Source organism: Myxine glutinosa, chromosome 4 (assembly GCF_964187855.1).
Source record: "Myxine glutinosa chromosome 4, kmMyxGlut1.1, whole genome shotgun sequence".
Lineage (NCBI taxonomy): Eukaryota > Metazoa > Chordata > Myxini > Myxiniformes > Myxinidae > Myxine > Myxine glutinosa.
This window is the reverse complement of record NC_136264.1, coordinates 52,855,240-52,867,251: the sequence shown is the minus strand read 5'-3', so window position 1 is coordinate 52,867,251 and position 12,012 is coordinate 52,855,240. Positions and strand designations below refer to the sequence as shown.

Sequence of the window (12,012 nt, the reverse complement as noted above, 5' to 3'; positions counted from 1 at the left end):
AGGCGACTAAGAGGGTTGGCGTCAGGAAGGGCATCCGGCCATAAAAACATTGCCTCAAAAAGAGAACCATGACAATTACAACAGCCCGAAGTGGAGATCGGTTTCTGAGGTTTGGGACATGGAATGTAGGGACAATGACAGGGAGATCAGGAGAAGTGGTGGAAGTATTGGTCAGAAGAAGAGTGGACATATGTTGTGTGCAAGAGATGAGATGGAAGGGAAGTGGTGTGAGAATGGTGAAGGGTAGGCAGGGACAGAAATACAAGTTTGTGTGGCAAGGGTGCCTGGAGGGCATGAATGGTGTTGGTGTCCTGTTTTCTGAGGAGTTTGTAGACAGTGTGGTGAGTGTTATTAGAGTGAGTGATAGGTTGATGATGGTGAAAATGATGATTGGAAAGCTCTTGGTGAACGTCATCTCGGGATATGCTCCGCAGGTTGGTCGAAGCGATGAAGAGAAGGACAAGTTCTGGTGTGCGATAGAGAAGCTGATGGAAAACGTGAAAGATGAGGAAGTTGTTGTGGTAGGAGGAGACCTAAATGGACATGTGGGAAGGAGTATGGATGGTTTTGACAGAGTTCATGGGGGTTACGGATATGGTGTGAGAAATGGAGAAGGTGAAAGGATTTTGGAGTTTGCTGATGGAGCCGATTTGTTGATTTGTAATACTCAGTTCCAGAAAGAGGATAATAAGCTTGTTACATACACGTCAGGTGGGTCGACGACAACCGTTGATTACCTGATGGTGCGTAGGCGAGATAGGGGGCATCTCCGGGACACAAAGGTGATCCCGGGGGAGGAGGCTGTTTCACAGCACCACTTGGTTGTCTGCGCCGTAAGGGTGAAAGGTGCAAGGAGAGCTCGGCGGGTGAAGTACCAACCGAGAATGAAGGTGTGGAGGTTGAAAGAGGTGACAGTGAGGGAGGCATTAAAAGAGGCTGAGTAGGGTCGAGGATGACGTGGTTGAGCTTGAAAGTGGTTGGATGTCAATGAAAGCTAGTCTGTTGGGAGCCGTTGGTGAGGTATGTGAATGGACAAAAGGACCACCGAGGCACTCGGAAACATGGTGGTGGGATGATGAAGTTGGAAAGAGGATTGACGAGAAGAGGAAGAAGTTCAAGGAGTGGCAGAAGGCGAAGGGTACGGGAGCAGAAACAGCAGAGCATGAAAGTTATAAGGCAGCCAGGAAGGCTGCAAAGAAAGAGGTAGCAAAGGCGGAGGAGGCATGTAGGAAAATGTTTGGAGAACGCTTGGATTCGGAAGAGGGTCAGAAAGCAGTATTCAGGATTGCAAAGCAGATAGCGAAAGAGAGGTGTGATGTGATGGGGGTGAGTTGCTTGAAGGATGAAGTGGGACAAATCGTTGTCGACCCAGATGGAATTAAAGGAAGATGGAAAAGATATATGGAAATGCTGTTGAATACAGATAATGAATGGGATGGCAACATCGAGAGTAACCCAGTTTTAGGACCGGCAGAGAAGATAACTGAGAAGGAAGTTGAGGAAGCGATAAAAGCGAGGAAGCGATAAAAGCAATGAAGGGTAGAAAAGCGGGAGGGCCGACGGGAGTTGTGGGAGATATGTTGAAGGCAGCAGGAAGTTGGGGTGTGAAGAGAATGACAGAGATCTGTAATCTGGTGGTGAAAGAAGGCCGCATTCCAGTGGATTGGGAACTGAGTACCCTCGTCCCTCTATACAAGGGGAAAGGTGACCCTCTTGAGTGTGGCTTGTACCGAGCGATAAACTTATTGGAGCATGGAATGAAGGTATTGGAAAGGGTGTTGGAGAGGAGGATAAGGAAGAAAGTGAAGATCGACGAAATGCAGTTTGGATTCATGCCAGGAGGAGGAATGACAGACGCACTTTTCATTGTGAGGCAGTTGCAGGAGAAGTACATGGAGAAGAGGAAGAAGTTGTTTCTTGGGTTTGTTGATCTGGAGAAAGCATTCGATCGGGTTCCACGCAAAGTATTGACATGGGCATTGAGGAAGTTAGGAGTGGAGGAATGGTTGATCAGAGTCGTGATGGCAATGTACAAAAGAGCACGCACAGCTGTAAGGACGAAGGACGGGAACAGTGGTGAGTTTGAGGGGAAGGTGGGAGTGCATCAGGGGTCGGTACTAAGTCCACTACTATTTGTAGCTGTGATGGAGGTGCTGGCTCAGAATGTAAAGGAGGGTTTACCGTGGGAGTTGTTGTATGCAGATGATCTGGTGTTGATTGCGGAAAGTATGGATGGACTGAAGGAAAAGATGAACACGTGGAAGGAATGTATGGAGACAAAAGGTCTGAAGGTGAATATCGGAAAGACGAAGGTGATGGCAAGTGGTAAAGCATGTGGTGAGGTGGAAAGAACTGGGAAGTGGCCCTGTGCTGTGTGTAGGAAGGGTGTCGGAGTGAACTCCATTCAGTGTACAATGTGCGCTGAGTGGGTTCATCAAAAATGTAGTGGTCTGAGAGGGTCATTACCCAGTGTGGCAGCTACATTCAAATGTAAGGTGTGCACAGAGGGAGCTGCAGATGGAGGAAATGTTGAGTTGGATCTTGGAGACGGCGTGAAGCTGGAAGGTGTGAAAACATTTTGCTACCTCGGAGACATGCTGAATGGAGAAGGTGGATCAGACTCGGCAACGGTTGCTCGAGTGAGATGTGCATGGAAGAAGTTTCGGGAATTGAGTGGCGTGCTGATGATGAGGGGAGTGTCGTTGAAGCTGAAGGGAAAGGTGTATGCTGCATGTGTGAGAAGTGTTATGATTTATGGGAGCGAGACATGGGTAATGAATGTAGAGCAGCAACGAAGGTTGGAAAGGGTGGAAATGCGAATGGTTCGACGGATGTGCGGAGTATCGTTGAGAGAGAGGAAGACAAATGATGAATTGCGAAAGATGATGGGAATAGAGCCTGTGATTGATGCTGTGAAGAGGAACAGGTTGAGATGGTTTGGTCATGTGTTGAGGAAGGATGAAAGTGACTGGTTGAGAAGAGTGATGGAAATGAATGTAGAAGGAAGTAGAAGACGGGGAAGACCGAGAAAGACTTGGCTAAATATGGTGGAAGAAGAAATGCGGGCAAGGGGGCTAACAAGGAGAGATGCAGAAAATAGGGCAAAATGGAGAAGATTGTCATGGGGACCGCAAGGCTAACCCCCGCTCTAGCAGGGAAAATGGCCTTTAAAATGCATGTTGTTGTTGTTGTTGTTTTGGGGAGAGGGGATGTTAAACAAAACGTATTATTCCAACTAAACCCACGGCAGGAGTATGCGCTCCCCTGAGTGGCGTTCTAGTTATATAGTTGGTTTCACATTTCAATATTGTCAATGTGGCTTGTATTTCAACATCATCAATCATGTTGGGGTCTGACGTGAGGGTATCCAATAATGATTCTTGTCTTATAATTTCCTTCACATGTTCTGTCCACATATCAAATACAGTACCTAAGAAGAGTTTTGATTTCCATGAGTCAGCCAGCATTGTTTCTCAGTTTACGTTTGGATAGTTGAACTCATCCATTGGACTCAGATTCCAGGAGCAGTTGGGTGCAATCGAGTAGGATGGATACAAGGAGCAAGAGGTTGGGCACAACATTTGGAAGCAAACAAAATTAGCGATTTGGCCTTCTCCCGAGCAGAGTCGGCTGTGGTGCCATTTGAAATGACGAAAGGGTTGGAGGGTGAGCAATGAGCATGCTCCAGACAGATTATAAAAAGGGACGACCAGGTTTTTGAGGAAGGACACAAGTTTGAAAGTTTAGTCTTCAAGTTTGATAGTTCAATCTTGAGGTTGGCCGATGTTTTCTGTCTCCTGAGAATGGACACATTTCTCGTCGGCTTTGTGGGTTTGCCTTCCAGGAAGAGAAGGCAAGTTGTTGCAAGACAACTAACTCACTGCAGGATTCAGTGTACCATGGCTGAGAGGGTAAGTGTTGTTAGGGTTAGGGTTAGGGTATGATAAATGTACATGAAATGGAATGCATTTATGCATAAGAGAAGAAGATTCTGTGGAATAATTTGCAGGCTATGTTAATAATAGATCAGGGGCAGCAGAGGTAGAAGAGCACTCATGAAGTGAGATGGCAGCTTGGAGTTCCTGCCAGCCAATCTGAATGAACTGCCCGACCTACCGGCACTGAAAATAGCCAGAGAGATGTTGACTCATACAAGCACGTGATCAGACGAACCAGTGGGAGCAGAGGAAGAACAGGAAAGTTGGTCATTACAAATGCAGAAAGGCGGATTTGCAATTTGCATTAATCTGGGTCAGAAATGCAGAGATCGAGTGGATGCTTAAAAGGAGAGAAGGAGAGAAGGAGAAAAAGAAAGAGAAAGAGAGAAAGAGAGAAAGAGAGAAAGAGAGAAAGAGAGAAAGAGAGAAAGAGAGAAAGAGAGAAAGAGAAAGAGAAAGAGAAAGAGAAAGAGACAGAAAGAGAAAGAGAGAAAGAGAGAAAGAGAGAAAGAGAGAAAGAGAAAGAGAAAGAGAAAGAGAAAGAGACAGAAAGAGAAAGAGAAAAAGAGAGAAAGAGAAAGAGAAAAAGAGAGAAAGAGAAAGAGAAAAAGAGAGAAAGAGAAAGAGAGAAAGAGAAAGAGAGAGAAAGAGAAAGAGAAAAAGAGAGAAAGAGAAAGAGAAAGAGAGAGAGAGAGAGAGAGAGAGAGAGAGAGAGAGAGAGAGAGATGGAAATGGAGTCGTCACTGTTAGGGTGGTATAACACACAGACAAAGAAGAGGTGAGAGTAGAGGTGAAGTCATTTGGCCCATTACACCTACGGTACATCACAACTTAATACAATTAGTTATTCTCCATTTTTATTATTCCACAATTATTTATCTTCACTACCATATTGTGGATATATGCAAATTAATCTACTAGTAGGGTCTGTGATACCTGTCCAAAGGCTTACCATTGTAATGTTATTAACATAGAGCAAACGTGTATGGTTATGTATGCATCTATGCGACCCAAACGTCTTCTTCTTCTTCATATAAAATTAACATCCAAAACACAGTTCCGTACGAAAGGGTAATCCTCTTAATTACGTTTAGAATGCTGAGACCCCTCAGACCTTTGACGACCCTTTAAGTCCCCATAAGTCCTTTAAGTACCCTTTAACCCATAATGTTGTCCGGAGGAGAAGAATGAGAAGCTTTTGAACACAGCTGATGGTATTCAAGCAGGACTAACGCAAATGCATCATTTATCACGACTACATAGAGCCGACATTAAACCAAAATTAAATATACCTTTATCACGAAAGTTGCGACTCTGGAAGACCCAAGACCTAAAATACCCTTAAAGACCCAAAAGACCCAAAAGACCCAAAATACCCCGAAGACCCAAAATATCCAGAAGACCCAAAAGACCATGAAGACCTCAAAGACCCAGAAGACACAAAATACCCCGAAGACCCAAAATATCCCGAAGACCCAAAAGACCCGGAATACCCCAAAGACCCAAATATCCTTAAAGACCCTGAGACTCCAAAAGACCCAACAGACCCTGAAGACCCCCAAAGACCCCAAATATCCTTAAAGGCCCTGAGGCTCCAAAAGAAACTGATGCTGCAAAAGACCCTAAGGCTCCAAAGGACCCTGAAGTCCCAAAAGACCCCAAAGACCTAAATATCCTGAAAGGCCCTAAGGCTCCAAAATACCCCAAAGACCCAAAAGTCCATGAAGACCCAAAAGGCCCCGAAGACCCCAAGGACCCAAAACACCCTGAAGACCCCAAATACCCAAATATCCTTAAAGGCCCTGAGGCCCCAAAAGCCCATGAAGACCCAAAACACCCCGAAGACCCAAAACACCCCGAAGACCCAAAACACCCCGAAGACCCAAAACACCCCGAAGACCCAAAACACCCCGAAGACCCAAAACACCCCGAAGACCCAAAACACCCCGAAGACCCAAAACACCCCGAAGACCCAAAACACCCCGAAGACCCGAAACACCCCGAAGACCCGAAACACCCCGAAGACCCGAAACACCCCGAAGACCCGAAACACCCCGAAGACCCGAAACACCCCGAAGACCCGAAACACCCCAAAGACCCGAAACACCCCGAAGACCCAAAACACCCCGAAGACCCAAAACACCCCGAAGACCCAAAACACCCCGAAGACCCAAAACACCCCGAAGACCCAAAACACCCCGAAGACCCAAAACACCCCGAAGACCCAAAACACCCCGAAGACCCAAAACACCCCGAAGACCCAAAACACCCCGAAGACCCAAAACACCCCGAAGACCCAAAACACCCCGAAGACCCAAAACACCCCGAAGACCCAAAACACCCCGAAGACCCAAAACACCCCGAAGACCCAAAACACCCCGAAGACCCAAAACACCCCGAAGACCCAAAACCCCCCCCCCCCCGAAGACCCAAAACACCCCGAAGACCCAAAACACCCCGAAGACCCAAAACACCCCGAAGACCAAAAACAACCCGACGACCCAAAACACCCCGAAGACCCAAAACACCCCGAAGACCCAAAACACCCCGAAGACCCAAAACACCCCGAAGACCCAAAACACCCCGAAGACCCAAAACACCCCGAAGACCCAAAACACCCCGAAGACCCAAAACACCCCAAAGACCCAAAACACCCCAAATACCCAAAACACCCCGAAGACCCAAAACACCCTTAAAGGCCCAGAGGATCCAAAAGTCCCTGAAGACCCAAATGGCCATGAAGATCCAAACCACCATGAAGACCCAAAAGACCCTGAAGACCCAAAATACCATGAAGACCCAAAAGACACCAAAATGCTCAAAGATGCCCATCCCTCTGAAACGACGTGTGGTGAGGCACGCGGAGCGTGCCGAGTCAGGCTAGTGGACACAATAGAATAGTTTCTGTCCACAAGTACAGGTGGCTTGGCTGGCACAATATACCCTTTAACCCATAATGTTGTCCGGAAGAGAAGAATGAGAAGCTTTTGAACAAAGCTGATGGTATTCAAGCAGGACTAACGCAAATGCATCATTTATCACAACTACATAGAGCCCACATTAAACCAAAATTAAATATACCTTTATCACGAAAGTTGCGTTGTTTTGCATCAATCAGATGTTGCCCTCCCCACCAAAACCCCAGATACACTACAACCATTTCCCAATTCCAATTGTACATACCTCCCTTTTTCGACTGGATGTAATGAGCTCAATGGCCGACAGTTCCTCGTCCCACGAATCAATTCCCATGAGGTCATAGATGGCAGAGGTGACTGTCCCGTAAGACCACTGCACTTGGCGCCGCTTGCTAACTAGATGCTGAAACATCTGCCAGGGGTGGAAATACCCTGAACCTGGACGAGAATCTTAAAATATCAATGATTTTACAGTTAGGATTACATTTTACTTCAAGATTCTTCATGATATGCTCATCTTTCAGTAATGCAGATGATGTCTCAGCACACTATTGTAAGCATACTTATGTATTGTAAGCCTCCTCTTAGTTAATCACCAAAAATATATTTATTGCAGACAAAAACGGATTCGATTCACACTGGCATAGCAAGGCAACACAATTAAAAGATGGTGAAACAATTAAATGATGGCCTGGCATTTTGTTTGCAAGATTCACCACTGCATTGCCTTCTGTTGCTGCTAGCTTCAGAGGTGTGAGGCCAGCACGATTCGCTATATCAACCAGCGATGCAGCTACTCCTGAGCGGTCAGCGGACAGGAGAAGGTCATGCATCTGGCAGGCTGTAGTCTTGTTTGGCTGCAGGATGAGTACGTGCAACACCGTGTTCCCTGGTTTGGGCAGTAAGAGAATGGAGAAAGGTCGACATGTTTCCAAATGTGTCTACCCAGTTTGATAGGTAAAGATTAATAGGCGTTCCCTTACAATTAACTTAAATGCAGTAGGAAGCCATTAGGCGCATAAAGCCTGCACAATGGTTGCTTGTCTCTGCTCTATCCTTTTTAAATGCCGAGTGTCAAACAACGAAGCAGCACGTACCACTTCAAAAGTCTTTGGTATGACTTGGCCAGGGTTCAAACCACCGACCTCCCAGACTCAGAGCAGATGCTTTAACCATTATACTCGAGTCTTTCAAGTAACAAACTTAAAATAAAGGTTCACTCAAACTGTTGTGCCCTGGGATGGGGTTTGCGGAAGGTGTGTTACCTCCATGTCTTCACAACAGAGAAAACCCAGTAACCTGTCAGTTTAAGAACAAAATGATTAATGAAAAGGACCAAGAAGCTTACCCAGCGAGTCCTGGGCATGGATGGGCGTGCCATTTTCCATCAGAAAGCGCACGATCTCTTCATTCCCCATACAAGCAGCAAAGGAGAGCACGTACTCACCTACACATGCACATGGACATGCTGTGAAGATAAACCTAATGGTGTGTACTTAAAGAAGAATTTTAAAAAAACCAGACAAGTACAGATGCATTCAAAAGCACCCCCCCCCACCCCCCACCCCGCCCATGCCAAATAAATAAACAAGAAATATGTCATACATAACACGATACTTACGAAATTCCTAAAGTAAGTTGTTGGCATATGATGACCACAATAATCATTGGTGGTTGAATTCAGTGACCTGGTATGCACATCCTCTAAAAATTTCAAGTCAATCGGATGAAAATTTAGGATTTTAGAACTCTGGCCTATGTTGACCTTTTGGCCTATGTTGACCTCAGAATACTTGGTTGAATTCAGTGATCAGATATGCAAATCCTCTTAAAATATCAAGTCAATCGAATGATAAGTGAGTATTTTACAAATTTGACAAAGTTGGTGACCTTTGGCCTATGTTGACCTATTGACCTTTTGACCCCAAAAACAATAGGTTTCTTGCTTATGGTCAACTCTACCATTTGGTGAAGTTTTGTGAAGATCGGTTGAAAACTGACCTGTAGGCGACTGACATACAAACAGACAAACAGACAGACAGACAGACACAGACAAACACACCAGACCAACCAATATACTTGAAAAATCTTCGATTTTCGCAAGTAATAAATAACATCCTCCAGCGCGAAATTACCGGGGTGCCTTAGGCACCCGGAGATACCGCCGTGCAGCACATAGAGACTGTATTGGGAGGAAGATGTGTACAATAATAATTGATTAATTGCATACTTAAAATAAATAAATAAAAATAGCAAAATAATTTCTTCATAAATTGGCTAAAAACATACTTCAACCACCAGTGTTTCATCCGAAGCTGTAACATTGCAAATTAATTAAAGAAAACATTAATTGGAAAAAAAAAATTAATTGATTAATCAATAAATAGATTAATTAATTAATTCAAAAACAAAAAATACTGTTTTTGCCAAAGCATGTGCTCACTATTGTGCTGAAATTTCAGCTTCCCAGCTCAAAGGATGGCTGACATAATCGCCCAAACAAACAAACAAGCAAGTAAGCAAGAAAACAAACAAGAAACCGGAGTGAAAACCGAGTACTCCCTCACAGTGCGCGTCATCGCCGGGCCCCCTTCGGTGCCCGGCGATGACGTCATGCAGATCCTGGAGGTGGAATAGGAAAGGAGCGGTGTACAACAACGAAGAACGTATAAAAATAAATACAGTAGAAGAGAAAAAACGAATACGACGGTTGCTTACTCTCGCCGACCACTTCCTTCAAGCCCATTTCTTTTTCATATCTCTCTCTTCGATTCCTGCCCCTCACTACTCATTTACAATTTGTCCATGTGTTTCTTTACCTTTATGTTACCCATCCCTCCGCCCCCAAACCTCCATATCGGTTTGTCAACCTGTTGACAAACTTGGGAAGAGAGCTCGGAGTTGTCAACCTGTCGCTATTTAGCTTCTCCGTGACTTCTATATGCAAAAGTTTAACTTCCATGTGCAAAAAATCAACGTCATAATTTATTTAACGAAGTTGCAATAATTACAAGTCTTACTTTCTCATGAGCCAATGTACAAGTGGGATGAAAAGAAGCAAAAGCAATATTTTACAGAATCATTACAGACAGAAAAAAAATAACAATAAAAAAAAGATCATTTGGCCGAAAAAGTCACAACTTTCATGTTATGTCGACCGTAACAATATACTCAAAACACATATCTTTCCCTCATTTGTCTATTCGTAGTTCCTCTTTGTTCACTTTTAATATGCTCTCCAAATACAAATTCATTACATTTGATGCATTACACAACATCGATCCTTCTGTTTCTGGGAAGTTATAAGCACATAAAATAGGGGTAGGGGTGTGTGGAACAAGAGGATTCAAATGGGAATCATGTCAGAGGAAACAAGAAAAATAGAGGGTTAGGGGGAGGTGGGGATGACAGAGAATTTGAGAATGGAAACAATAAAGGAGAAAACTTTTAAATGGTATGAATGAATAATGAATCAGGAAACAAGCTGCCATGGATGATCCTCACCATAGTAGCATGTGGGCCTATGAGGATCCCTTTGAAAGAAGGTGCCGGTCGCCCTGGGACGCACCACATCAGCACCATGGATCACCAACTCTTTCACCAAGTTCAAATTCTGGTTTGCTATGGCGATGTGCAATGCTGTCTGACCTTCACAAAACCATCAAATTAAAAGCAAGTAAAATAATCCACACCAGGTGTCACCGACGTTGTAAAGGTCATGTGCACAATATTTGCTCCATCGATGCTGACTGACATTGCCATCCTGATCTACTTCCATTTGGGACACCAGCAGCCTGATGATTAAATGCGAGGTCTGATCATTTATTTAAAACATCGGGACTGTTGTCCTTCCAAGACATGCAGTGGCATTAGCATAGCACAAAAACATCAAATGGCATTGCGGTTGTACATGTAGAAACAAATGTTTATTAAGGGGGCAGTATACACACAGGCAGCAGCAGAAAAAAAAGACAAAAAAAGTTTGTACGATGCTGCTAGGAAAGCTTCCGTTCAGGAAACAAAGATACGGGAAAATATTTCAAAGGCAAAAATAAAAAAAAGGAGGAAAGCTTTATTGAAGAAGAAGGCCAAACATATGGTAGTGGGGAGTTTGGAGAGGCGTTTGTCCATCAACATACAAGTACAAGGGTGAAAAGAATGAAAAAACTTGCAAAGTGAACTCCAGATTCATGAAATAATGGAAAAACATTGTACGCAATTGTAATTTCAATGTATAGGAAACGGAATCCTGATGTCAATGGCCACTTACAGCAAATGTGTGTTTACATAATATTAGTTTACATTTTCCCCTATAACTTTGGAATTCTTAATTCTTTTCACTTCAAATTTGGCACAGATATTGATAATGACCCAACAAAGATATTAATAGAGTTTTATTGTATTATGACCTTGGGTTTTTAATTTAAAGGATGTCAATTCTCATTGGACGATTAATGGTTGCCATGGCAACACGAAATGCCAATTATACAAATGCATCAATTAAAATGTTTGTTTCCTAGTATTGTATATATGTACCAAGTTTGAACGTAAATGGACTTGTCATAGAGAAGATATAAGCTGAAAAGTGGTAATTTAAAACATCGGGACTGTTGTCTTTCTGTGTGTTTAATGTTCGCTCTTTCACGAGCCTCGATATTGTATACAAAAAAAAAAAAAAAAAAAAAAAAAAAAAAATTCATCATTTGTATGCATCTGGTTACCATGGTAACCATGCATAATATAATGCTATGTAATGTATACCAATGTAATGTTCATATATCAAGCAACATGTACATATATAGTTTTGCATATTTTCAATCAAGACATTTTATCAAAAAGTGCATTACTGTGATTCAGTGTTGTTTTTACTGTGTTCAGTGTAGTGCTCCCTTAAAGCAAACACAACATTGTGAGATATTCAAACTGAGGACAGAATGGACCTTGTTAAGGAAGCTTATGTCTTGCAGTAGACCAGATATGCTGGTCAAGTCGACCCATTTTGATTCGACCACATCAAGGTGTACTTTTCATGAAACAGAAACGTTGTCGAATTCATTATTGCGAAACATACATTACACAAGAGCCAAAATAGTAATTCATTCAAAAATAGAATGGCACTCGGTAGAGCTTACGTTTGGTATCCCAGTTTACGTATG

The 12,012-nt window shown here is 43.5% G+C and overlaps 1 protein-coding gene across 1 annotated transcript in view; it reads right to left on the bottom strand.

Annotated features, from left to right (window-relative positions):
• LOC137425744 (transient receptor potential cation channel subfamily V member 6-like) overlaps positions 1-12,012 on the bottom strand; it is a 105,819-nt gene that overhangs the window by 72,329 nt on the left and 21,478 nt on the right. Inside the window, exons 2-5 of the mRNA XM_078775220.1 lie at positions 10,361-10,504; positions 8,205-8,303; positions 7,573-7,745; positions 7,122-7,268 (exon numbers count right to left, since the gene is read on the bottom strand). Of these exons, the coding sequence (XP_078631346.1) occupies positions 7,122-7,268; positions 7,573-7,745; positions 8,205-8,303; positions 10,361-10,504 (563 nt within the window). The remainder of the gene's footprint in view (positions 1-7,121; positions 7,269-7,572; positions 7,746-8,204; positions 8,304-10,360; positions 10,505-12,012) is intronic.